Below are 24,774 nucleotides of genomic sequence, written 5' to 3'. Positions count from 1 at the left end.
GGGCACTGGGGCCCGGCACGTCCAGAGGTCGTTTGGGGCCCTGGGGAACTACACTTGAAGGAAGCAGGAGGTAGCAGGCTTTGGGGACTGGCAGAGAGAAGGGCAACCACTCCCACCTGACTCGGCTACCCTCACACTCTGCGTCCACTCCACCTGCCAATCTTGCCAACCCTCTTGACTCCAACCTTCCGACCTTCTAGAATGAGAAAATTAAAAAACGACAGTGACATGAACAGATACACGCCAAACTGCTCAAAAAAGTATCAAAACACGTACAACCCAAGCTGAGGAAGAGCCGGTGGCATAACTGTTTTTCTGTTTCGACACACCCTTAAATAAAGTCGGACAACCAACCCTATCGTCCCTGCAGAAGTTTTTAGTGTCGTGTCGGGGGTAGCGTGCTGGGGGAACGGTAAAGTCCTCAGCAAACACAGATGGGTAGCTGCACACTATTGATGCCCAGCTTGGCTCTGGAATGTAGACCGGAAACAACAAACAGCTGGCATCTTGGAGGGAAAGGCCCCGTCATTCTGGGAATTTGGACTTCCTCACTGATTCTCTGGAGGCTACACTCTCTGGCTCCTGTCACAGTCAGTCTTGCTCATTCCAAATATTTGGAGTATTCCTCTTGATTGTGTCCGGGGCTCTTAGAAAAATGAGTGGTAACTTAGAGCCCTTCCCTTCAGAAACCCAGAAGAAACCCCCTCACACTTGTTAGCCACGGGCTGGGTGAACCCTCAGGCCCTATTGCCTAAGAGCTGGATCCGTGTGGGATTGATTCTGGCCCAAGCAAACGACCTAGGCAGTCAGAACAAATGCAGCTGACTGGTTGGTTCTTTGGGACTTCAATAAAAGGCGGAAGGCGGGGGGGGGGGGGGGGGGGGCGCCTGGGTGACTCAGTCAGTTGAGCGTCTGACTTTGGCTCAAGTCATGATCTTGCGGGCTGTGAGTTTGAGCCCCACGTCAGGCTCTGTGCGGACAGCTCAGGGCCTGGAGCCTGCTTTGGATTCTGTGCCTCCCCCTCTCTCTGCCCCTACCCTGCTCGCTCTCTCTCTCTCTCTCTCTCCCTCCCTCCCTCTCAAAAACAAATAAACATTAAAAAACAAGCAAACAGGGGCACCTGGGTGGCTCAGTCGGTTAAGCGTCCGACTTCGGCTCAGGTCACGATCTCGCGGTCCGTGAGTTCGAGCCCCACGTCAGGCTCTGGGCTGATGGCTCAGAGCCTGGAGCCTGCTTCCGATTCTGTGTCTCCCTCTCTCTCTGCCCCTCCCCCGTTCATGCTCTGTCTCTCTCTGTCTCAAAAATAAATAAATGTTAAAAAAAAAATTTAAAAAAAAAACAAAAAAACAAAAAAACAAGCAAACAAAAGCTGGAAGGTGTACTCAATTGGACAAGAGGGCTCTTTTGGTGCAATTAATTGGCTCTGTGTGCATGAGAGAGGCTACGAGTTCAAGGGCTGCCATCACTCAATTCCTGCCCTCAGATACTAAATCCGAACCAGTGACTTGCTGATTGCCCAACAGCACCAAGAACCGCCCTAATGTACATCAAGGGCACCACCAGCCTTTCATTTGGGTTTTATTAACTTTTTAAGCAGGAAAGCAAACGGCGAGTGGCCTTCCTAGCCCCTGTTCGGCATCTTGTCTTCCAAGGGGCCCAGGTATCCCTTTTCCCGTTCTCACCCGGAGGGGCAAGCCAGAGCCGCGCTGGAAACCCGGTTTCCTGCCTTGTGGCTCTGTTTGTCTTGGACTTTCGTCAAGGAGGAGCAGGGCGGAAAGTTCTACGTGTGGGCGGAGATGTCAAGCACAGCCCCCTGGCCTTTCTCCCGGCTAAACGGCTCCGATAAGTAAGTGGGCAGGCCTTGAGCCCCGAGACCCACAGACACACTTGGATGACTTTACAGAAATCAGTCGGCCGGTCTCTCCGAGGGCTCTGACTAGGTCCGGATGCGCCCCCTCCCAGCGCCGCGGACATGGCCAACCAGACCAACGCCTCCACCCTGTACGACAGCTACGAATACTACTTGGACTACGTGGACCTCATTCCCGTGGACGAGAGGAAGCTGAAAGCCAACAAATGTGAGTCCTCGACTGGGGGAGCCAGCCAGGCAGAGGCTGGGGGTCGGCCCGAAAGACTTTCTCTGGCCACTTCCTACTCCCAACAGATGTCACAGATGAGCCCAAACACGACCCTAACCCTGACCCTCAGAGATATAAGTAAACGGGGGCAGAATCTTATCTGTCATCTTCTGTAAGAGGTTTGGAACTAACCTCCTAAGAAACTAGGATGATTTGGGAGCAGAATATGCTTTTATTTTTTTAATTTTTTATTTTTAATGTTTACTTATTTTTGACAGAGAGAGAGAGAGAGAGAGAGACAGTGAGAGCAGGAGAGAAGGAGAGAGAGGGAGGAAGACACAGAATGCCCAAGCAGGCTCCAGGCTCTGAGCTGTCAGCCCAGAGCCCGATGCGGGGCTCGAACCCATGAACTGTGATCACGACCTGAGCTGAAGTTGGATACTTGCCCAACTGAGCCACCCAGGCACCCCTAGAATATGTTTTTTTTTTTTTTAAGTTTATTTATTTACTTTGAGAGAGAGACAGAGCACAAGCAAGGAGGGGCAGAGAAAGAGAAAGAGAGAGAGAATCCCAAGAAGGCTCCATCTGTGATGTTAGCTCAGAGCCTGACTTGGGGCTCAGTCTCACAAACCGTGTGATCGTGACCTGAGCCAAAATCAAGAGTCTGATGCTTAACCAAGTGAGCCACCCAGGCACCCCAGAATATGCTTTTAAGACAGACTTTTTTTTGTTAGAGTGTGATTTGCTTGGGTTCCTGTAAGCTAGGTGAAATTTCTTCAAATTGCAGATTTCGCATTTTCTCTCACTCTGTGCAGATTTGGGGGAGGTTACTGTGTCCACCCCTAAGATATATGACTCACTGGTTTCCATGAAAACACCAATTGATTGGGGCGCCCGGGTGGCTCAGTCAGTTAAGCGACTGACTTCTGCTCAGGTCGTGATCTCGCAGTTCGTCAGTTCAAGCCCTGTGTCGGGCTCTGTGCGGACAGCTCGGAGCCTGGAGCCTGCTTCCGATTCTGTGTCTCCCTCTCTCTCTGCCCCTCCCCTGCTCGCGCTCTATCTCTCTGTCTCTCAAAAATAAATAAACGTTAAAAAATTTTTTAAATACCAAGTGATTTTACTCTTCATGGTCTCAGGAAGGACCACCAGAGCAAACCAACATGCTTTTTTTGCTCCTCTCTCTCCCAGTCTCTATCCCTTGGGTAAGTTGGTGCTTTGTGAACAATCTTCTCTGATTATTCCAGCTACTCGGTCAAGATAACAAGTTAGCTGAGGGAATGAGTATGAAAAAGCAAACCAAACCAAAAAAAGTCTCAGGGCTCTGCCATCCTCAAGTCTTGGGCTCCTTGGCTATTTCTTTATTTTATTTTTATTTTTATTCTTGAGACAGAGAGAGACAGAGCATGAGCAGGGGAGGGGCAGAGAGAGAGGGAGACATAGAATCGGAAGCAGGCTCCGGGCTCCGAGCTGTCAGCACAGAGCCCGACGCGGGGCTCGAACTCACGGACTGTGAGATCATGACCCGAGCCGAAGTCGGACGCCTAGCCCCTCCTTGGCTATTTCCTGCCCTTTGATCACATAATCTGTCAAGAAGTAAGTGCAGTCACTAGAAGGAACACGATGCTCTTCCTGTGAAAAGCAAGGTCACTTGTTCACGCATCAGCTCAAAACTGAAATCCATTTGGATGTCATCGGTAATAAAAGGTAGCAGGTCCCCGGCAGAGCCCTTGGAGAAAGTTGTCTAGAATGTCTTGTTAGGAAGTGTACCTGTTTCCATTTTCATTTACAGCTTCCAGGAGTCCGGGTACCCATCCATGTTGGCTGCGTCCCCAGCCTGGTAGCAAAGCTTTTGCGGGGGACGATAGGTTTGGTGTGTGTTTCCTGATGCGGGGTATAGACTCACGAATCAAAAAGCAGATTTTTGCACAGACAGCTCACAGTAACAGGGAGAAAGTGGCAGGGTTGAAACAGAAGCCCACTGATATGTATGGTCAGAAGTTCAGACCTTCAGGATCCATATTGGTCTGGGCAAAATGTAAATCTGTATTCGGGAAGGTTGTTTTTAAGTTCACACGAATTAGGGGCGCCGGGGTGGCTCAGTCAGTTAAGCGTCAGACTCTTGATTTAGGCTCTGGTCATGATCTCAGTGGTTTGTGAGATCGAGCCCCTCAACTCTGCACTGGGCCTGGAGCCTGGAGGGATTCTCTCTCTCTCCCTCTCTGCTCCTCCCCCACTCCTTAGGATGTGCACGCACACGTGTGCTCTCTTTCTCTCTCTCAAAAAATTTTTTTAACCTGAATTAAATAAAATGCTGTTAGCTTCAGACACCCCCATCCTTTTGTACACCAGACATCCCGCTTGGTCACCACCTGGGCTCCAAAGCCCTCTCCCCTGCTCTGAGTGGGAGCCCTCTTTGCTCATTCAAAGTCTTCGAACCTACAGTCTCAACCTCCTGCCCTGTGTAATTACCCACAAACAACGTCCATTTCTGGAGAAAGTGATTGATGTTCTCTAAGCTGTGTGTGAGGTTTTAAAAGAAATACTTTTTCTTGCACACATGAGCTAGAGATAGAAAGTTCATAGCCTGCTGGGCATACAAATGAGGAAACTCCTTCCTGGGGCGCCTGGGCGGCTCAGTCAGTGGATTGTCCGACTTTGGCTCAGGTCATGATCTCACGGTTTGTGAATTCGAGCCCCCCATTGGGCTCCTTGCTGACAGTGCAGAGCCTGCCTGGAATACTCTCTCTCTTCCTCTCTCTCTCTCTCTGCCCCTCCCTCACTTGTTCTCTACCTCTCTCTCTCTCTCTCTCTCTCTCTCAAAATAATAAATAAATAAACTTTAAAAAAAGCAACGCCTTCCCAAACTCCCAAATGCAATATAGACCATCTCAGTGAGGAAACTGTCCCGGGGGGAGGCCAGTCACTGGGTCCCCCAGACAGCCTAGATGTCAGGAGTCTTTGACACCCACGGAGAGAGGTACTCCTTCTGGCTTCCTTGATTTCTGTTTGTATCTCAGCCTTCATGTGTTCTCTGAATTTAATCTCCACCTTCTCTGGAAAAGGAGTTTGAGGCTAGACAAAAATACTCCCCCAGGGTGTTTCTGTCCCGGATGGGTAGATGTCTAGCTTGTGTTTGGGGACCGGCCGGGAGGCAGTGACACACGGATCAGAGGCCGGGCGCGTGGAGCCCTGCGCCACCTGGCAGGAGTTCACATCTGAGCTCTGCCACTTTCTAGCTCTGTGACTTGGGGCAAACAAGTTACTAAGGCCAGGCCAGATTCAAGAGGAGGGAACTAGAACCTATCTTGCAGCGAGAAAAGTGTTGAAAACTCAAAGCAGCCTTCCACCCACCACAAACAAGAAAAAGTATGGCAGGTGGCAAAATAAAACAGGAAGGCTAGCCAGGGAGAGGTGGGGCCCTAAGAGGAATCGGGCGGTTGGTAAAGGCCCCCCAAGGATGTCCTGTGAGCAGGTGAGAGACCAAGCCCTGAAGCCGTCTCTGGGAGGAGCCTTCCAGGCCACAGGAACTCCGAAGACAAAGGCTCTGAGGCAGGGGGATATCTGGTGTATTCCCTTGTATTTTGGAAACTACCTGGGAAATATCCTTTTTGCCCCTTGAAATGGAAGCCATTTTCTTATTTCATAAGTCAACAACAACCCATCAATCAACAAGAAAAAAAAACAATAGAAATATGGGCAAATGATACGAGAGCACAGTTAACAGAAGAGGAAACGCAAAGGGCCGAGGAACGTGAGAAAACGCTCACCTTCACAAGTACTCAGGGGGCGCCCTGGGAAGGACACCGAGGTTCCATTTCACACTCACTCAATGCGCAAACATGGAAACACTGATACTCAGTGTGTCGGGGTAGGAAGTGGAGAAATTTGTATTGCCACACGTGGATGATGACCTTAACATTTTAATATCCTTTTTTTTTTTTTTTTAACGTTTATTTATTTTTGAGACAGAGAGAGACAGAGCATGAACGGGGGAGGGCCAGAGAGGGAGGGAGACACAGAATCCGAAACAGGGTCCAGGCTCTGAGCGGTCAGCACAGAGCCCGACGCGGGGCTCGAACTCACGGACCGCGAGATCATGACCTGAGCCGAAGTCGGACGCTCAACCGACTGAGCCACCCAGGCACCCCTTTTAATATCCTTTTTTAAAAAAAGGATCTGGAGGAAATACTTGGTGGATACATGCTCTGTGTATTTCTATGAATTTGGAACATTTTATCATTCAAACTTTTCAAGAACGTTTATCTATCCTGAGAGAAAGAGAGAGGGCACGCGTGCCTGGGTGGGGGAGGGGCGGAGAGAGAGAGAGAGAGAGAGAGCGAGAGAGAGAGAGAGAGAGAGAGGCAGAGAGAGAATCCCCAGCAGGCTCCGCGCTGTCAGTGCAGAGCCCAACGAGGGACTCCATCCCGTGACCATGAGATCGTGACCTGGGCTGAGATCAAGAATCGGATGCTTAACTGACCGAGTCACCCAGGTGCCCCTCGAATTTCTAAAATGCAAGTCGTAAAGGTTAATATGCTCATCGTAAAAGACTCAGACAGTAAATTACTGCACTTTACCATTCAGAAAAAAAAAAAAACCAGTGTTAGCATTTTGGTGCCTGGCCGCCTTAGGGTTTTTCTGTGTCTTCAAAACACAGAATGTGCCTGCACGCACAAATACATGCCGTCTGTGATAACTCCTGAGGGGAAACTGAGACCTGCCTTCAGTGACCTCTCTCCTCCCCGGGCCTGTGACTACCAGGCAGAGCCCAGCTGGTGGCAAGGGGCCACCCTCTCCAGTGGATGGACGAGCGCGGCTGGGAAGGACGAGGACCCTGAGCCTGCTGGGAGGCTGGGGACAACAAGCCCACGCTCTGGGCAGTTTGGCAGGGTTTTAAACATTTAGCTCATGTTGACAAGGACCCTCTTTTTTATATTATTACTAATTGAGGGAAAACGTGCACAACACAAAAGTGACCATTTAAGCCATTTTAAGGGCACAGTTTGGCGGCAGTAAGTGCCTTCACATCATGTCACCACCCATCTCCAGAACTGCTTCCATCTTCCCCAAACTGAACTCAGTACCCGTTACACACCAGCTCCCCCTTTCCTTCTGCCCACTCCCCCCCCCCCCCGCCCCGTCTCCGATAACCACCTTCCTGCTCTCTGTCCCTATGAATCTGACTGTTCTGACCATCTGCCACGGACTGAGTCTGGGGTCCCACCCCACCAAACTCACGTGAAACGTGAATCCCCAGTGGGATAACATTTGGAGGCGGGGCCTTTGGGAGGTGATGAGGGTTAGACCAAGTCATCAAGCCGGGGGCCCACCGTGGAATTCGTACCTTTTTGAGAAGAAACAAGAGTGCTCGTTCTCTCTCCCTCGTTCACGTGAGGACATAAGCAGGAAGCGAGCTCTCGCCTGGAACGGAACCCACCAACACCCTGATCTTGGACTTCCGGCCCCTAGAACCGTGAGAGAATAAATGCCCGTGATTTAAACCGCCCAGTGTATATGATTTGTTACAGCAGCCTGAACGGACAAAGACAGTACGTGACCGAAGGGGAATCATATGCCGTTTGCCCTTTCGTGTGGCTTATTTCACGGAGTCTTCACTCTGACCAGGACCCTCTTGGGAGGCAGGCCCCTTGGCCAGTTTACAGAGCTTTCTGTGGCAGAAAGAAATGTACGGCAGGTAGCTAAGACCACAAAAACAACCCGGAGGTTGATAGTCACCTGACACCAGAGGTGTAAACTCCCACGGCATAGCGATCGTATCAGTCAGCGTTCTCCAGAAAAACAGAACCAATAGGAGGTACGTCGATGAGGATAAGAGGAGACTGGTTATAGGGACTGGCTCATGCAGTTAGGGAGGCTGACGAGTCCCACCATCTGCCTCCTGGAAGCCTGGGAACCCAGGAAAGCCGGTGGTGATTGACAACTACAGGAGCTGATGGTTCGAGTCCTGGAGTCCAAAGGCCCAAGAACCAGTGTCCAGAGGCAGGAGAAAATAGCCCAGTGCAAGGAGACAGAGCAAGAATTTGCCCTTCCTTTGCCTTTTTGTTCCATCCGAGCCCCCATCGGCTCGGCCGATGCCCACCCACACTGGTGAGGGCAGATCTCCTTACTCAGCCTACCGAATCGATGCTAATCTTTTCTAGAAACACCCTCACGAACACATCAAAAATCGTGTCTTACCAGCCATCTGGGCATCCCTTCGCCTAGTCAAGCTGATGCACGAAATTAACCATCACGGAGCGTAAACCAAGAGGGTCACCAGATGAGGACTGGGAGTGCGTGGTGTGGAGTCAGAACAGTCGCCACAGCAGGACGTGGCAGAGACCTGGTCACAGGGGTGATGGATGTGCGCAGGTGAACCGGCCCGGGAGTCCCACGCGGGGTGTCCACTCGTTACTTCGTCAAGATGCCGTCACGTGTCCCCACAGCCCCTCAGCAGAGCCCGGGGGAACTTTTCCTCCTCCAGCTTCTTTCCACCGGCTTCCTCATCCGTGTCTGAAACACACACGGATCTGCATCCCCGCTGCCCTCTTGGACCATCGGCCAAAAGTCCCTCTCTCTCACCTCCGGTTGCCAAACTTCTCAAACTCGTGAGCACTTTCCCCTTCTCGGGTTCCCGGCATCCACCGTCATCCGAAACAGCTGCTTCGGAAAAGTCACCCTGCTCGCTCGCCTCCTTCCTCCCCTTCGTTTCTGTGTCTCTCCAGCTCCACTGTCATCTCTCTCAACCTCTTTCCTTCTTTCCCTAGTTTCACTCTCCTTAGGGTGACCAAGCCCCTAGGTTGGCACAGGACTGTCCCATGGATGCATCTTGGGGAACTGAGGCACATCGGATGGTCATCTTAACTCCCCTCTTCTCCCTCCAGTCCCACAGACAGGAACAACGCTGCCACTACCCCCAGATCATAGGGAAATCAGAAAAAGGCTCCTATTCTGGGGACACAGTTAATCACACCTATCCAGGTGGAATTCCTTGAGCAGTGCACAACCTGTGCAACTCTCCATGGTGTTACTGTGTAGGAGGGACTCCAGGCACAACCATGTGCCCATTGCGCTGTTCCCTGCCCCTGCCCTCTCAGAGTCTAAGCTCCCCTTTTTGTCTTAGTAGTCCTCTGAAACTCGGTGCTGTCCATTCTGTGTTTCATTCATCTCAGCTAGCCCCACTTCCACACCATACTAGAAACACACCATTCCTGACCCACCTTCTTGCTTTTGCTCGCGATTCACTCAACAACCAAATCTTGCAAAAATGCAAAAAAGATCTGGGAAAGATCTGGAAGCATAACATTGGAAAGATCTCCACCCTTAGGAGGTGACAGTCTAGGAAGGAGGGGCCTGCCTAAATAAATGAGCGTGCTATGGTATCCCAGACATGGGAATAAAAGTATGTGGGGGTCTCGGGGCCCAGAGGAGCCAAGTGATTTCCTCAAGGTCACCTAGTAAAATATTTGCAGAGCTGGGACTTAAATTCCAGGCTCTGATCCCTTAGGACTCGTCCCAGGACACTTGGCACGATTAGTGGGCAGATTCCCACCAGACTGTTCCAGCGGAGCAGGAACCCTTCCCTGTCTTGCTCCCCACCCCCAGCTCCCAGGCAGTGCCTGGCACATCTCAGGCACACGAGAAGTCTCTGCAGAATGAACAGATCACCTGCTGTGAGGTACGCAGCTCTTGTACATACTGGTCATTTTCATGATGCGCACCTGTGTCAGTTATCAGTTTACTGTAATTCTGTGATCAACGATGGAATTCCTTAAGAGTGAGCCGGGAGTGAAGTTTTCGCAGGAGGGGGCCCTGGCAGGGGCGCAGCAGGACGGCCATGCTGGGGCTGGGAGGTCGGCAGTGAGGGTGTGAGGACGCGCAGGGCCAACAGCCCCGGTCACTGGCCCAGAACGTGGTCCCGCTGAGACTGGGCCTCGCGGTGGCAAGAACCTCTCAGCAGCCATCTTGACGGAAAAACCAATGCCCCGGGGCAATCTGGGCCGGTGGGTCGGGGGAAGAGTTGCAAGCCCAGATGGGGGGGACCCCACTACGGTTGTTGGTCATCTGGGTTGTCTATGGTTCATCCAGCAGCTCCAAACCAGCTAGGCCTGGCTAAACCAGCCAACATCTCTGCTATCCGGTAACCAAACTGCATCCCCAGGGAGGTCTGAACCTCTCTCAAGTATGTCCTTCCTTGGGGTTATGGGCTGGACTGGGTCCCCCCGCCTCCCCCACCAAATTCCTATGTTGAAGTCCTAACCTCCCGTACTTAAGAATGTGACTGTAGGGGCACCTGGCTGGCTCAGTTGGTTAAGTGTCCGACTTCCGCTCAGGTCATGATCTCATGGTTCATGGATTTGAGCCCCGTGTCGGGCTCTGTGCTGACAGCCCAGGGCCTGGAGCCTGCTTCAGATTCTGTGTCTCCCTCTCTCTGCCCCTCCCCTGCTCATGATTCATCTCTCTCTCTCTCAAACATAAATAAACATTAAACATTTTTTTTAAAAGAATGTGACTATATTTGGAGATGGGGCCTTTAAAGTCAGAAAATAAGTTTCTGTTCCTTAAGCCACTGTCTTAGTCTGTCTGTTCAGGCTAATATAACAAAACACCTCAGACCGGGTGGCCTATAAACCAGAAACATCTATTTCTCGTGGTTCCGCAGGCTGGGAAGTCCAACACGAAGGCACCAGCACGGTCGCATGGGGGTGAGGGGCCCCTTCCTGGTTCATAGCTGGCATCTTCTTGCCGGGTCCCCACATGATGGAAGGGGTGAGGCAATCTGTCCGGAGCCTTCTTTATACAGGCACTAACCTCATTCATGGGGGTTCCGCCCTTATGACTCAAGCACCTCCCAGAGGCCCCACCACCAAATACCATCCCCTGGGGCATGAAGATTTGACGTAGGAGTTTAAGGGAACACAAGCCTTCTGACCATAGCACAGCCTGAGCAAACGCACCTGGGTCCCCCCTCCCTCCGTCCTCAGCCCCAGCATACCTTGTAGAGTCTCCTCGTATCTTACACTCTTTAATCCTTCTGAATAATTTTTCATATTAGACTTCCCGTTTCACCTGCTGTGTGATTTCTACCTCCTGACTGGGCCTGGCCTGTCACAACGTCCTTCCAGTCGCAATGTCTTTTTTCTCCCGCATCTGCGTAAACGCACCCATCACGCTGCGGCACGGAAACAGCAAGTTCATGGCGCGCAGTCAGAATGCTGCTCTCCTCTTTCTCTGACCGCTCGTGCAAACCTACTTAGTGGTGCTGGCTCTTTCCCTGGAGTAGGTCTCATGCTCACTCTTTTTTGTTGTTGTTTTTGTTTTTCTGTTTTGTTTTGTTTTTTAATTTTTGAGAAAGAGAGACAGAGACAGAGCTTGAGTGGGGGAGGGGCAGAGAGAGAGAGAGGGAGACACAGAATCCGAAACAGGCTCCAGGCTCTGAGCTGTCAGCACAGAGCTCGACGTGGGGCTCGAACCCATGAACTGTGAGATCGTGACCTGAGCGGAAGTCGGACGCTTAACCGACTGAGTGCCCCTTACTCTTAAATTTTAAAAAAATGTGTCTGTCAGGGCACCTGGGTGGCTCGCTCGGTTGAGCGTCTGACTTCCGCTCAGGCCAGGATCTCAGGGTTCGTGAGTTCCAGCCCAGCGTCGGGCTCTCTGCTGTCAGTGTAGGGCTGCTTCAGATCCTCCGTCCCCCTCTCTCTGCCCCTCCCGGCTCGTTGTCATTCTCGCTCTCTCTCAAAATGAATGAACAAACTTAAACCAAAAAATGTCTACCGGCCAGTCTAGTTACCCAAACAAAGATCTAAGCCGATGAAATCAATTTCAAAAATACTTAAAACCAAACCGCCTTCAAACTTCATTCAAAGCGAGAACTTCCTCTTTCCCTGGCTTGGGGGCAGGAGCGCTTCCTCCTTCTTTCCTCAGCAAGCTCCTCCTCCCCAGCCACCTGCCCCATCCTATTTGGCAACACATCTTCGCTGGAGCGTCAGGGATGGCGTGGGGTGAGAGGCAGAAAGGGCGAGGGGGTTTGCCAGTGAGGCGGCTCAGATTCTGATTCGGACGGCAGCCGGTCAGCACAACAGACACACCCGCACAGGCGGCCCTGGAGGGTGAGGAGGACATCGATGTACGTCAGCCGTGTCCACAAAGGGGGGCCCGCTACTTGGCTCGGGACTCTGCTCCTGTCGATTTCGCCGCCCCTCCTTATACCAGCCCATGTGGCGGGTGTCCTTTGTGCATTCCCTGGGATGACGGTCACCGGCCCCATGACCTGAGGGTGGGGAAGCGATTCTCCTCTGTAGCCGTCGTTACTTCTTGGCTGAACTCTTGCACTGGCCTCCCCACTGGCCTCCCTGCCCTCCAGCTTGACTGGCAGTGATCCAGGCGGGGGCGTCCTTGATGCAAGCTGGCTCCTTCTCTCCTGGCGGCGGCTTTGCAAGAGATCTCCCGCCACAGGCAGTGCTCTCTCCTGCTGGCCTCGTAGGACGATCCTCGGGACCCTGTGCTCTGAGGCCAACTTCCGCCTGGACCCGCTCTGTGAGAGGCCCGACTCCCCTTCAGGCCGTGCTCATGCACGTGAGCCTTTGGGCCAGCTCTGGGCTGGCACTCAGCCCGCACCCTCCCCTGAGGCCCTCGGGGACACAGCTTTGCCCCTCAACGGCCGGAGGCTGGCTCCTTCCACTCTGACACTGATGGCCCAGTCCCTTGCTTTTAAGATGCTCTCGAGCACACATCACCAGACTCCAGTCCACTGTGCCCCACTAACTGCAAAGGACACGTGCAGAGTGCCCTTGAGCGGCCTCTCCGCAGTTCCACTGGAGGGCAGGGCACCGGCTGCCCTCCTAGACAGGGTGAGGGCTGTGGGGGACCATCTACCGTCTCTAAAGGAAATCCCTCGGAGGTAAGCAAACCCAAACCAGATTTCAAGTAGTCAATGCCTATTTTAGTCTACTCAGGCAGCTGTAACAAAGTATCATAGGCTGCGGAGCTTCAACAGATATTCATTTCTCACCGTGCTGGAGGCTGGGAGTCCAAGGTCAAGGTGGCAGAAGAGTCACTGTCTGGTGAGGACGTCCTTTCTTGCTGTTGGGCTCACATGGCCTTTCCTTGGTGGATGTGAATGGAGAGGGGCTGGGGGAGAGGAGGAGGGGGAAATGGGAGAGAGAGAGAGAGAGAGAGAGAGGAGGGAGAGAGTGGGGGAGGGAGGGGGGAAGTGGGAGGGGGTGAGAGTGGGGGAAGTGGGAGAGAGAGAGGGAAAGAGAGAGAGAAAGAGGGAGAGAGAGAGTCTTCCTTTTATTATAAGGACACTAATCCCAGCATGGTGTCCCACCCCCATGATCTCCTCTAAACCTAATCACCTGTCAAAGGCCTCACCTCCGACTACCACCAGTCTGGAGATCAGGGCTTCCGCATCGGGAGGTGGGGGGACACATTCGATCCATAGCACCGCCTTTCTACAGAGTCCACTGTGAACATCCCGTCTCCCCTGTAGATTTCAGGTAGGATCTGGCTGTGTATGCTTTTTTATACTTTGCCCTTATTGACTTCACAATATGTTGTTTTCCTGTGTTGTGAAAGATTCTCTCACAAAGTTTTGTAAATAAATGCACGACGTTCTAAAAATGTGCGGTTTTGAACACTGAGAGTGGTTCCAGGATTTTGCTATTACAAGCAGTGGACTTGGGAAGAAAAAAACTTTCTTCCCCTGTTGTGTGTCCACGGTATTTGAATTCAAAGAAGTTCACTTAAAAAAAAAAAAAACCCAAAATGCAAAAGTAGAAATGTCCATCACCCGCACGCTGTGCTGCTGCTATGACGATGTCACTCTTGTGATCTGTAATGGTCAGCAGAAGGCGGTGTCAGGGTGTCTCAGGGAGGCTCTGTTGACCTGGCTTTGAAGGTGGGGCAAGGTAAGCGTGAGTCCGGGTGAGGAAGGACAGAGGTCACACCGCAGAGAGCAGGCGAGCCTCTTTGCTGACAAATGCACCTTTCTCTCCTCGCCAGTTCCTCTGGGCTGGATCTCCAACCCAGTCAAACACAGATCAGAAAGCTTCACTTGTGCAGAGGTTCACATCAAAGACAGAAAGATGTGCTGGGACTGGAGCCAGGAGCTAGGGATGCTTTAAGGTGAGACAAAGGCAAAGCTTCTGGAAGATCGCCTGGGGCAGCCGCTTGAACCTTGGAAGGCTGAGTTTCACTCCTGTGCCAAGTAGGGAAGGAGGTGACACAGGAGGGAAAATACCTAATAAGCAGGAGGGATTTTAAGACTTTTGTGTTCATGCCCATATACTGGAGTTTATTCCATCATGGATGGACAGATCATTGGAAATACCTAGGGAGATATATATATATATATATATATATATATATATATATATGTATATACGTGTGTGTGTGTATATATATATATATATATATATACACACACACACGTATATGTATATATATACGTATATATTATGTATATATACGTGTATATGTATATATATACGTATATATTATGTATATATATATATACGTGTATATATACGTATATATATAATGGCGAATTCAGCGCTGACTTGAGGAATCTGGGTTCCTCTTTCCCAGGGTTAGCTTGAAATCTGGTATGATTTTGTTACAGGGACTTCACAAGGATTTTCACCCTTGTGACTTTACAGATGTGACTTCTGTTTCGGGGAAAGGTTAAGAATCTCTCCAATGCTGTCAGAAAGGTGGGGCATGCAAATCTGTTTCCTGGGCCTCTGCTTGAATTAATTAGATGTTTGCTTTTCTATCTGTCCCCTTTTCAGAGGCTAAGCTTAGGAGAAAACCAGTCCCATATAGCAATCTCACAACGACCACACACATTATTCTAATGCGATGAATCTCGCTCGAATGCTCCCTTGCACGGAGTAGCAAGATGGACTGATTTCCCTTGGGTAGGGTCTGGCTTTCACACTGTGTTATTTACTTCTTGGGTCAATATGTCTTCTTCCTTTAATTATGGCTTAGGAAAAAATTTGTCATAGCCCGTATGGACTTCCACTGATGCACCAGCTCTGGCACCTTCGATAATCAGGCAGTCTGTTCACCTGTTGCCCTATCAGCTGGGAGAGGAAGAACAGAAACAGGCCACCAACCAATCTCTTGTGAACACAAGGCAGAGAGCTCAGTGAAAAGACTGAGCAAACAACTTACATAGAACTCTCTTCTGGCATTCGGAGCAATCAATTTCATGTTACAACTTTCACCGAGACTTCTAAATCTTCTTCAAATGGTCAGTTATGGGCATGATATAAGCAGTGAAAGTGATTTTTAGAGGTGCCTGGGTGGCTTAGTTGATTAAGCGTCCGACTTCGGCTCAGGTCACGATCTCAGGGTTCGTGAGTTCAAGCCCCACAGTGGGTTCTGTGCTGACAGCTCAGAGCCTGGAGCCTGCTTCAGATTCTGTGTCTCCCTCTCCCTCTGTCCCTCCCCTGAGCACACTCTGTGTGTCTCTCTCTCTCTTTCAAAAATAAACATTAAACATTTTTTAAAAAGTGATTTTTAAACAGAGATATGAGATTGTTTTCGTAACGATTTTCCCATCAAGGTAGCCCCAACTGAAGGCGCTACACTTGAATGATATTATTATTGTTCAAAAACTGCTGGGACTCTTCTTTTGGAACTGACTTTGGTAGTGACAGTATATTCTATGGAACGTCCACAGTGAAACTATGTATATCTTTCGAGGGTGGATTTGCTTTTGGGAAATAGTTAGGAATCACCCATAAACTAATCAGGTGAATGGATGGAGCTGACTGATACCACCTGGGTGTTGAAAAGGAAATATGATTTTACAAAGTAGCAAAACTGGCGTGTGTGTGTGTGTGTGTGTGTGTGTGTGTGTCCTTGAGAGTAATTCCAAAAGAATAATTTAGAAGTGTTTATGAATGTTTGATAAGTGTTTATAAATGTTTAATCAAGACATGTATTTTATTTATTTTTTTTTAATGTTTATTCTTGAGAGACAGAGAGACACAGAGCGTGAGCAGGGCAGGGGTAGAAAGAGGGGGAGACACAGAATCAGAAGCAGGCTCCAGGCTCTGAGCTGTCAGCACAGAGCCCGACGCGGGGCTTGAACTCACAAACTGCGAGATCATGACCTGAGCTGAAGTCGGTTGCTCAACCCACTGAGCCACCCAGGTGTCCCAAGACACGTATTTTAGAAAAATGTATATGACTCTATGATAGAGAGAGGATGATTATTTTGAATGTCAGCATTCATTTGGATTTGTAAGTTTTGATATGCTCGTTTAAAAAGCTGGCTCCTTCTACTGACTCAATAAGGAAAACTGGTTACAATTAACGGAGTACCGGACAAAACAGAGGTTAATTTCTCTTTCACCTAAAAGTCTGCAGGACAGCATTGTGGGTCTGGTCCATGAGATCCTCAGAAAGCACCTTCCTTCCAGCTCATTGCTCTGCCATCCCCCAGACATGTCCCTCATCATCACATCCATGTTCTGGCCAGCAAAATGGAGTAAGGAAATGCAAAGGGATACAAGGTCATGAGAAATCTATTAGTCTCTGCAGGAGGACTCCTAGTAACTCCCTACTCACAGCTCATTGGCCAGAACCTTGTCACATGACCACATCTAGCTGAAAGGGCATCTGGGAAATGTAGTCTTTATTCCAGGCAGCAAAAGGTAGGGCTTCTATGACTATGAAAGCACCTGAGAGCAAACATTAGGATTGACAACCAGCAGTCTATATACCACAATTACCTTTACTGGTATCCACTTGATTTTAGTGGAGCTTGAATCACAGAGATATCACTTGCCACACTACCCTCTTAACAGAAATAATAATTTTAGTTCTATTTACCTATCATTTCAAAACCATTAAACAAGGAACTGTGCTATGTGCATTACATACACATGGTATGTTATTTAATTCACCTAACAGTCTACATAACACACACTAACATCCCCCTTTAACAGATGGGAAGACAGATTTAGAGATGTAAAAATCCCAGACTGCCTGAGACCCCATGGTTAGAAAATGGCCAAGTCAGATTTTGAATTCAAAACTACCCACTTCCAGAGCTCAGGCCCTTAACCCCATTGTTTTTCCAAAGAAGGGAAAGATCTTGGAGTTAATCTCTAACCAGGACTCTGGGACCCAAATGTTAGTAGTGTTTGAAGGAATGTTAAAGCTGAGGTTTAGCAGTTAACAAAATCTAACGAGACTGAGGTGCCTGCTATGAGTAGGAAGTACTTGGATCAGGTTAAGCTGTCAGCTCCAAGGTGGGATGAGAAATTCCCCAGTGTGATGCCCCACCATGCCATCAGAGCCTCTTCTTGTCAGTTAATTGTGGATGCCTAAGTCCCCTCATTCTGCCAGTGTGGTGGAAGGAAGAAAGGAAGGGAGAGAGGGAGGGAGAGAGAGAGAGAGAGAAAGAAAAAGAAAGAGAGAGAGAGAGAGAGAGAGAAAGAAAGAAAGAAAGAAAGAAAAGAAAGAAAAGAAAGAAAAAGAAAGAAAGAAAAGAAAGAAAAAGAAAGAAAGAAAAGAAAGAAAAAGAAAGAAAAAGAGAGAAAGAAAGAAAGAAAGAAAGAAAGAAAGAAAGAAAGAAAGAAAGAAAGAAAGAAAGAAAGAAAAAGAAAGAAAGAAAGAAAGAAAGAAAGAAAGAAAGAAAGAAAGAAAAAGAGAAGGGAAGGAGGGAAGGAAGGAAGGGACAGGGAGAGGAGAAAAAGGAAGTAAATGAGGGGAGGGGAGAAAAAGGGAAGGGAAAGAGAAGGGGAGGGGAAGGAAAGGGAAGGGAAGTTTTCCACGGCTGGACTAGTATTGTTGTCAAGCCAGCCTGGTGCTCCTTGTTGTAAAAACAAGCTCAGTGATGTTTAAACAATTCCAACACTGGGGAATGACAGCTCTTGTCCGGGAACAACATGTTCTGTCCGAGCACTAAGGCTGAACCTTCAGCAGGGAGAGGAACAAGAACTCTTATTTTTTTGGCCACCCTTTTCAACAGGACCATAACGAAAGAGAATTTAGTACAGGAAGTGGTGAGTAGCTGCTGATCGCCTTTCTGGTCTGAAAAAAATTCCAATTTCACTTCTCTGAAGACACTGTGTTCTGCGAAAGGTGTCGCTTCATTTTCTGCTCAGTATGTGGGGATAATGACCAAGGGCCAAGCGGACAAGTGTGAGCCCAGGAGAAGGGGAGGCGGGTGGGGGTGGGTCTCAGCTGCCAAACTTCTGAAGCTGTTTTCTTAGAGGCCCCGACGGCACTCATATAGGCGCTGAAGATCTCCAACCTTATGTTCTCTTTATGAAGGAGAAAGAGCAGTGGGGTCTGCCTAAATCTAAAACACCCCTGGGGTGGCTGGGTGGCTCAGTCGGTTGAGCATCCGACTCGGCTCAGGTCATGATCTTGCGGTTTGCGAGTTCGAGCCCCGCGTCGGGCTCTGTGCTGACAGCTCAGAGCCTGGAGCCTGCTTGGGATTCTGTGTCTCCTTCTCTCTCTGCCCATCCCCCGTTTGTGCTCTGTCTCTCAAAAATAAATAAATAAATGTAAAAAAAATAATAATAAATAAAAAAAATAAAACACCCTTACGGAATAAACCCCAAACTTCTGAAAGCATTTATACTGTCATACTTTGCGGTAGTTATAAAATAAATGTTGACTGGCCAGTGGGGCTGCAGCAGGTGTTATAGAATAATGTGCGGTGAGCAGTCACGGAATGCTGAGAAACTCCGAGGCTCCTCCCAAAAGTCCTTCAGTTTAGGACAGACAGTAACAACCTCGCTCCCTAGTTCCCAGGAGCCCACACGCCTCCTTAGCCTGGTCGGCGCTCAGGGGCACCCCCGTCAGTTTCTCAGCTCAAGGACAGACAGGAGAGAGCATGTGGGAGCCTGGGGGTCTTTGCTGTCCTGGTCTTTCTGGAGCGTGAAGGCCAAGCTACTGATGCCTTGTTACAAGGCAGTGGGAGCTCGATTCCTTTGGCAAGTACGGCATCTTTTCCTTGGGACTGTTTTTTGGATGCTGTTAAGGTCTAAGATCGACAGGCCTTCAGTTTCTCCTTCTACCTGTCTTGGGCCGTGGAGAGGACAGGGGACACCCCTTACTCCAGGTACCATTACTTACCCCTGGGGCCTCTACTTCCATATTCGTGGAGGTGATGCACAAATCTCTAATACCCCATTATTCGTTCATTCGTTCATTCATTCAGTTTGTTCATTTCCTCATTTGTTTACCTATTCATAAACATTTTTGTTTAACAGAATACAATATGGAGCAGGCAGGTGTATCATCGGAAGTACTACTGGAGTTCAGAGGAGCGTGTTGGGGGAGGGGCGTGCAGGGCAGAGGCGGCTGCTGATGTGGTTTGAAGCGTTGGGGTTCAGAGTCAACGGCAAGGATAGAATTCTTTAGATGTCTTGGGTGCAAAAAGGGTGTATTCTAATGTTTGAGAGAGAGAGAGAGAGAGAGAGAGAGAGAAGGTGTGAGTGGGGAAGGGGCAGAGAGAGAGAATCCCAAGCAGGCTCCGTGCTGTCAGCTCAGAGCCCAATGCGGGTCTCGATGCCACAAACTGAACCGTGAGATGATGACCTGAGCCGAGATCCAGGGTCGGACGCTTAACCTACTGGGCCACCCACGTGCCCCACAAAAGGGTGGTTTTATTTGACCACAGGGGCCAGGACTTTGGGGCAGAAAGAGCTGCAGTGGGGTTGTGGCGAGTGACTGATTATACACCCTCAGGTTGGGAGGGCGTTAGGGATAACCTAAGTCTCTAAGGTATTTTGGAAACAAGGTTTTCAGGACCTTGAGGCCTTAGCTGTTGTTAGGAAAAGGTCATTAGTGTTTAGTAGAAACTCAGTCCTGGGACCCTTCAGATGTATATCAGGGGGCCATAAGCTTGGAGTATGATTGCCAACATATATCTTGGGGGGGGGCCGGGGGGGGGGGGAGTTGAGATAAAAGAAGTTTCCAAAGGAATTTTTCTATGTGAAAGGACACTTACAGGATCCTGGGGGTCAGGATAATGTTAAGCTAAGGTTACCTTCTGCCCCTTAGCGAAGGGTCATCATCCAGGCAACTGAGTTCTGAGAGGAAGGTCAGTCTGTCTGCCTCAAGGACTTATCAATGGGCTGTAGGCAGTAAGGGAATTTAGCTTTTCTTTTGCCTTAGTTTCCCACATCAGCAGCGATTTCCAGTGTGCTAGCTTGGTCCCGTCTGAATCCTCATCAGCCCCTGGCAGAGCCTGGCTTGAGTGGGTGCTTTCCCCTGAAAGAAAGGGGCCAGGGAGGCCCGGGGGAAAAACTCTGCCTTGCCCGCCACAGGAGCACTGCAGCACCACAATCTAGACTCCGAAGGGGTCTCTGAAGCGGCCTCTAACGGAGCGGTCCCCACAGTCCCCTGCGGCCCTCACAGCAGAGGGGAGGTTGGCTGTCACATGAGTGGCCCACGGCCCCTGCTTCCCCCTCTGAGGGAGAAAGGGAAGGAGGGGAACAGCAGCAGCAGCTGAAAAAGCAAATCCACGGGGTGCCACCCACCTTCATTCACTGCTTTTCCCTCAACGGTCACCCTAACAGACCTTGAAGCTAGTTGCTCTGGGAAAAGGCCGCTTCCCTGCCGGCCTGTTCCTTCCCAAGGTTCTTGTCAGTGGAAAAACCTTCCCGGTGGTCACTGCTGAGAGGCCGGAAGACGAGAGGATGCCAACACTCGGGGCCCTATTTCCACGCTGCTCGGGGGCCCTCACGTCCCCTCGCCTTGGGCTTCTGGTGGTGTCACAGTGACGTTGAGATGCACTCTCCCTCCCGCAGATCTGATTGTCATTGCCTTCTGGGTGAGCCTGGCATTTTTCGTCATGCTTCTCTTCCTCATCCTGCTCTACATGTCCTGGTCAGGGTCCTCGCAGGTGAGGTGAGTAAGGGTGCGGGGGGGGGGGGGGGGGCACGTGTACAGGTAAGTCACGTGGCTAAACAGCGAGCGGCCGCACGTCCACGCAGCGGAATGTTATGTGGCCACAAAAAGGAATAAATCACCGATTCCTTCTGCAACACGCATGAACTTCAGAGTCACTGTGCTGAGGGATAGAAGCTAGACACAAAAGGGCCTGTATTGTATGACTGATTCCATTGCTATGAAACATCTAGAATATTCTAAAGCAGATTGTGTTGATGGTTGTGTAACTCTGGGAATATACTGAAGATCTGGAGTTTTAGGTTTTAAATGGGTGAACTTTACTGTGTGTATCTCAATGAAGTTGTTAGAGAAAATAGAGCCTAAATGACCCCACACGCCAGTTAGGTCTTGCCAAACAACTCACCAGGAAAATGGGACCCAAACTTAGGCATCTATGACCACCATGTGCTATTGAATACCTACTATGTGCCTTAGGGGTTAAATTCGGTAAGATCTAGGAGCCCCAAGAATTAGCTAGTAATTAACCTAGCTCGTTACACATTTTTTGAAAATGTTTATTTATATTTGAGAGCGAGCAAGGGAGCGAGCGGGGGAGGGGCAGAGAGAGGGAGACAGAGGATCCAAAGCCAGCTCTGGGCTGACAGCAGGGAGCCCAACGTGCGGCTCGAACTCACGAACGGTGACATCATGACCTGAGCTGAAATCAGATGCTCAACGGACTGAGCCACCCAGGCGACCCTAGCTCATTAGATGTTAATTCCTGTGCTAGACAACTGGCTTACCACATCCGATTTCCTCTTCTGGCTTAATCTGCCCCCAACGGCTACTGCGGTCTAAAATGACTGTCCTAACAAGGGACCCTATAACAAGGGACTGCCTATCTCTGCCTTAGCTGATGGGACCAGGGCTGCCCAAACTCCCCTGAAACGTGGGGCCAGGTAGCAGAGCGATCCCGGGCGAAGACTGGGGCCGGACACCATCATGGGCCAGGCAGTCTTGGGGAGTGGAGACCGGGAGCCGGCACAGGATGCTGAGCAGCAGGCAGATGAGCAGAGCTGCTCTGAGAGGAGGGGGCAGGCAGCGGGAAGGCCCTGAAAAACGAGAGGGCAGCCTGGCCACCTGGGTGCGTCCCGCCGCTGGCTCAGGGAGGACCTGCCCATCTGTGCACGCCCGGACCAGCTTCAAGGGGGCTCCGTCTCCCTCCTCCACCCTGCCCTGCCAGGGGTGACTCACCAAGTCACTTCCGGTTCCCTCTGGTCACGGGGGGAGGCCGGGCCAGCTTCTGAGCAAAGGCAGACCTCCGTCCTTTTCTTCTAGTTTTTACCACTCACGTGAAATTTGGGCAGATTTATAGCCCCAAGAGGTACCTGGGGGATAAATGAACGAAACCAGCTTTCTGAGGTGGCTCGTGGCCAGCCCTGTGCCAGGGACGGTTTGCAAGAGAAAGCTTCCGGCCCAGTGGGCACACAGGCGGCCGAGGCTGAGGGGTCCCGGGTGTCTTCAGGGCTGCAACTTTACAGGGCAAATGGATGATGCTGTTCCCCGGCACCAGAGAAAGCACCCTCCAGACACTGTAACAGACAGGGAGGGCTCAAGGGAGCCACCTGGGTCTTCAGTAAGATCTGGGAGACAGACGCAGGGTTGCTCCCTGAGGAGGTGCTCTTTCAAGCCTCAAAAAAAAAAAACAAGTCTGCCGGCATCATGTGAAAGGAGGGCTCTGCTCCTTCAGGCCCCCTCTCTGAGCCTCCGCATTCATGTCAGGATTGCAACTAGTTGAAACTAGTTCTCCGGCCACGCATCACCTCACGTCACCCTGATGACACCTAAGAGGCGATCACGGTCCCCCATCAATGATGAGACGGAGGGCAGGCGGGACGGGGCGGGCCAGCTCACGTCAGGCGGCCGTGCCCACTGCCCCTGGCGCTCAGGAGAGGCATCCAGAGAGCAGATTCCTGGCTGAGATACAAGTTGGCTGGAGGCACAGGTACCTGAGCTCTACACTCAAACCTGTGGACGGACGGAAGGCCGGCCTGCCCGCTCCCCGTCGTGAACGGACACATGAGGGAGACGTGACCTCAGAGAGAACTAGTCGTCAACGTAGGGTCTGGGTCACCGTCAAGCACTGCCTGTCATCTTCCATTTCTGCACAGGGGTGACCTTTGTGAGCCGGCTGACCCGCCCCCAGGGTCTGCTCCCCTGGCCGAGGTGCCCTTGCCCCGCGTGCCTTCTCTACGGGCTTTGGGCCGGCAGCAGGGTGTAACAGGAAAGCATCCAGTAAGTTCTCTCGCCAGCTTTGATGCCTGCCTCCCATCTGCTTTGTCCACAGGAACAACGCCCACCACCACCCAACACGCCCCTGGAGTCGCGGCCTCAACCTCCCGCTCTGCGTCCGGAGGCACCCCACAGGCTCCCCCGGGCTCGGGCAAGGAGCCAGGCAGCAGAGCATCCTGCCCTGAGCGGCAGCTGCAGCCGGCAGCCCCTCCGCCCTGCCCCACCTGCCCCGCAGATCCACCCTGCTCTCTTCTGGGAGCCGGGTCTCGATGGGGACCCCCCCACGGCAGCAGCTGACAACAGGGACGAGGAGGGGGGACCCCTCCCGGGAGACAGAACCTCTCAACTGTAGCCTGGACGTCAGCAAACGCCTGGTGAACTCAAACCAACCCGGACCCACAAGTGCCTTCGAAAAGCCTGCTTACGTGTAGCAGGAAGCGTGACTGGCTCAAGATACGCTATACGAGGGGGCACTGGCATGCATCATCCAGGGCCTGCAGCAGCCCGGCTAGCACGGGGAAGTAGCCCCAGATGTTGCAGATTTTTAGTGCATTTCACCAGCATACTTACTCCTTATGCACTTTGGGAAGGTCAAAAAAATAAAACACATATAAATTAAAAAAAAATTTGCTCGCTCATCTTCACTGGGCCACTTTTTAGCTTCAACTACTAACTGCCGTAGTATTTAGCAACCCTGAGTTCTAAGCTGATTGGAACCTTCTTCAGGACACCCAGGGAGGGCCTGGGAAGTTCCTTCCCATCCCCCACTGACTCCCACTCTTTCCCAGACAGGGTGGCGCACACCTGCCAGGCCAGCTGACTGCGGTCACACTCCCGACCCCCCCCCCCCCCCGAAGCCTTTAAAAGACAAAGCCCAAGGGGAGGGGGTCTGCATCAGAATCCTGCCACAGAATGTCTTTGGGCTGGGAGGATGGGTCCCATCTGGGTGACTTTATGGGACCTCTGGTGTGAGCCCTCTGACGGACTCAGTCCTCCAGCGCCCGACAGCCTGGCTCTGGCAGGGAGACGGCGCCCAAGTACAAAGCCCATACAGCCCACTGCCGCCGACGCGGGCTGACGGTTAATTCCCCAAGTTGACGGCAGACTCAGCCTCGCCTTACTCGGGGGTGGTGGGCTAGAAAGGGAGACGAGGGAGGGGAGGCTCACGAGCTCCAGAGACGCAGAAAAAGGGCGAGAAAGAACACGGGGCTCTTCTAACTTGAACCTAAGAGCAGGATTCTGACATGGGAATGTTCTCAGAAAACGCTGTTGCGAGTGTTGTGTCAGGGGGCGGGGGGGTGGGCAGAGGGGAGGGTCCACCCCCTGCTTTCTAGACAATGAGCCCATACGTGGTAAAGGGACTGGAGGCAGACAGGTGTCACTCGTATCTTGGTTAAAACCTGAGGTCGTTAAAAACAACCGGGGGCCACGGCGTGCGGGAGGGACGCAGGCACACACCGAGCTCCAAGCGTCCAGGCTCCACAACTCCACTGGGTTCGCCAGCCGCTGTGCCAATTGCTATAGGAAGGTTAAG

General features: G+C 51.1%; 2 protein-coding genes across 2 annotated transcripts in view; one reads left to right on the top strand and one right to left on the bottom strand.

Moving 5' to 3' along the window:
- Nucleotides 1-1,850: 1,850 nt before the first annotated feature.
- LOC102953038 (melanocortin 2 receptor accessory protein) lies at nucleotides 1,851-23,510 on the top strand. The gene is made up of 3 exons (XM_007090417.3): nucleotides 1,851-2,078; nucleotides 20,867-20,966; nucleotides 23,296-23,510. The coding sequence occupies exons 1-3, from the start codon at nucleotides 1,973-1,975 to the stop codon at nucleotides 23,423-23,425; spliced, it is 336 nt and encodes a 111-aa protein (XP_007090479.2). The 5' UTR covers nucleotides 1,851-1,972; the 3' UTR covers nucleotides 23,426-23,510.
- Nucleotides 13,014-24,774, bottom strand: part of URB1 (URB1 ribosome biogenesis homolog) — an 84,799-nt gene continuing 73,038 nt past the window's right edge. Inside the window, exons 40-41 of the transcript XR_006222088.1 lie at nucleotides 22,203-22,336; nucleotides 13,014-13,211 (exon numbers count right to left, since the gene is read on the bottom strand). The gene's annotated coding sequence lies outside the window, so the exon portion shown is untranslated. The remainder of the gene's footprint in view (nucleotides 13,212-22,202; nucleotides 22,337-24,774) is intronic.

Source organism: Panthera tigris, chromosome C2 (genome assembly GCF_018350195.1).
Source record: "Panthera tigris isolate Pti1 chromosome C2, P.tigris_Pti1_mat1.1, whole genome shotgun sequence".
NCBI lineage: Eukaryota > Metazoa > Chordata > Mammalia > Carnivora > Felidae > Panthera > Panthera tigris.
This window is presented reverse-complemented; position numbering and strand designations above follow the sequence as displayed.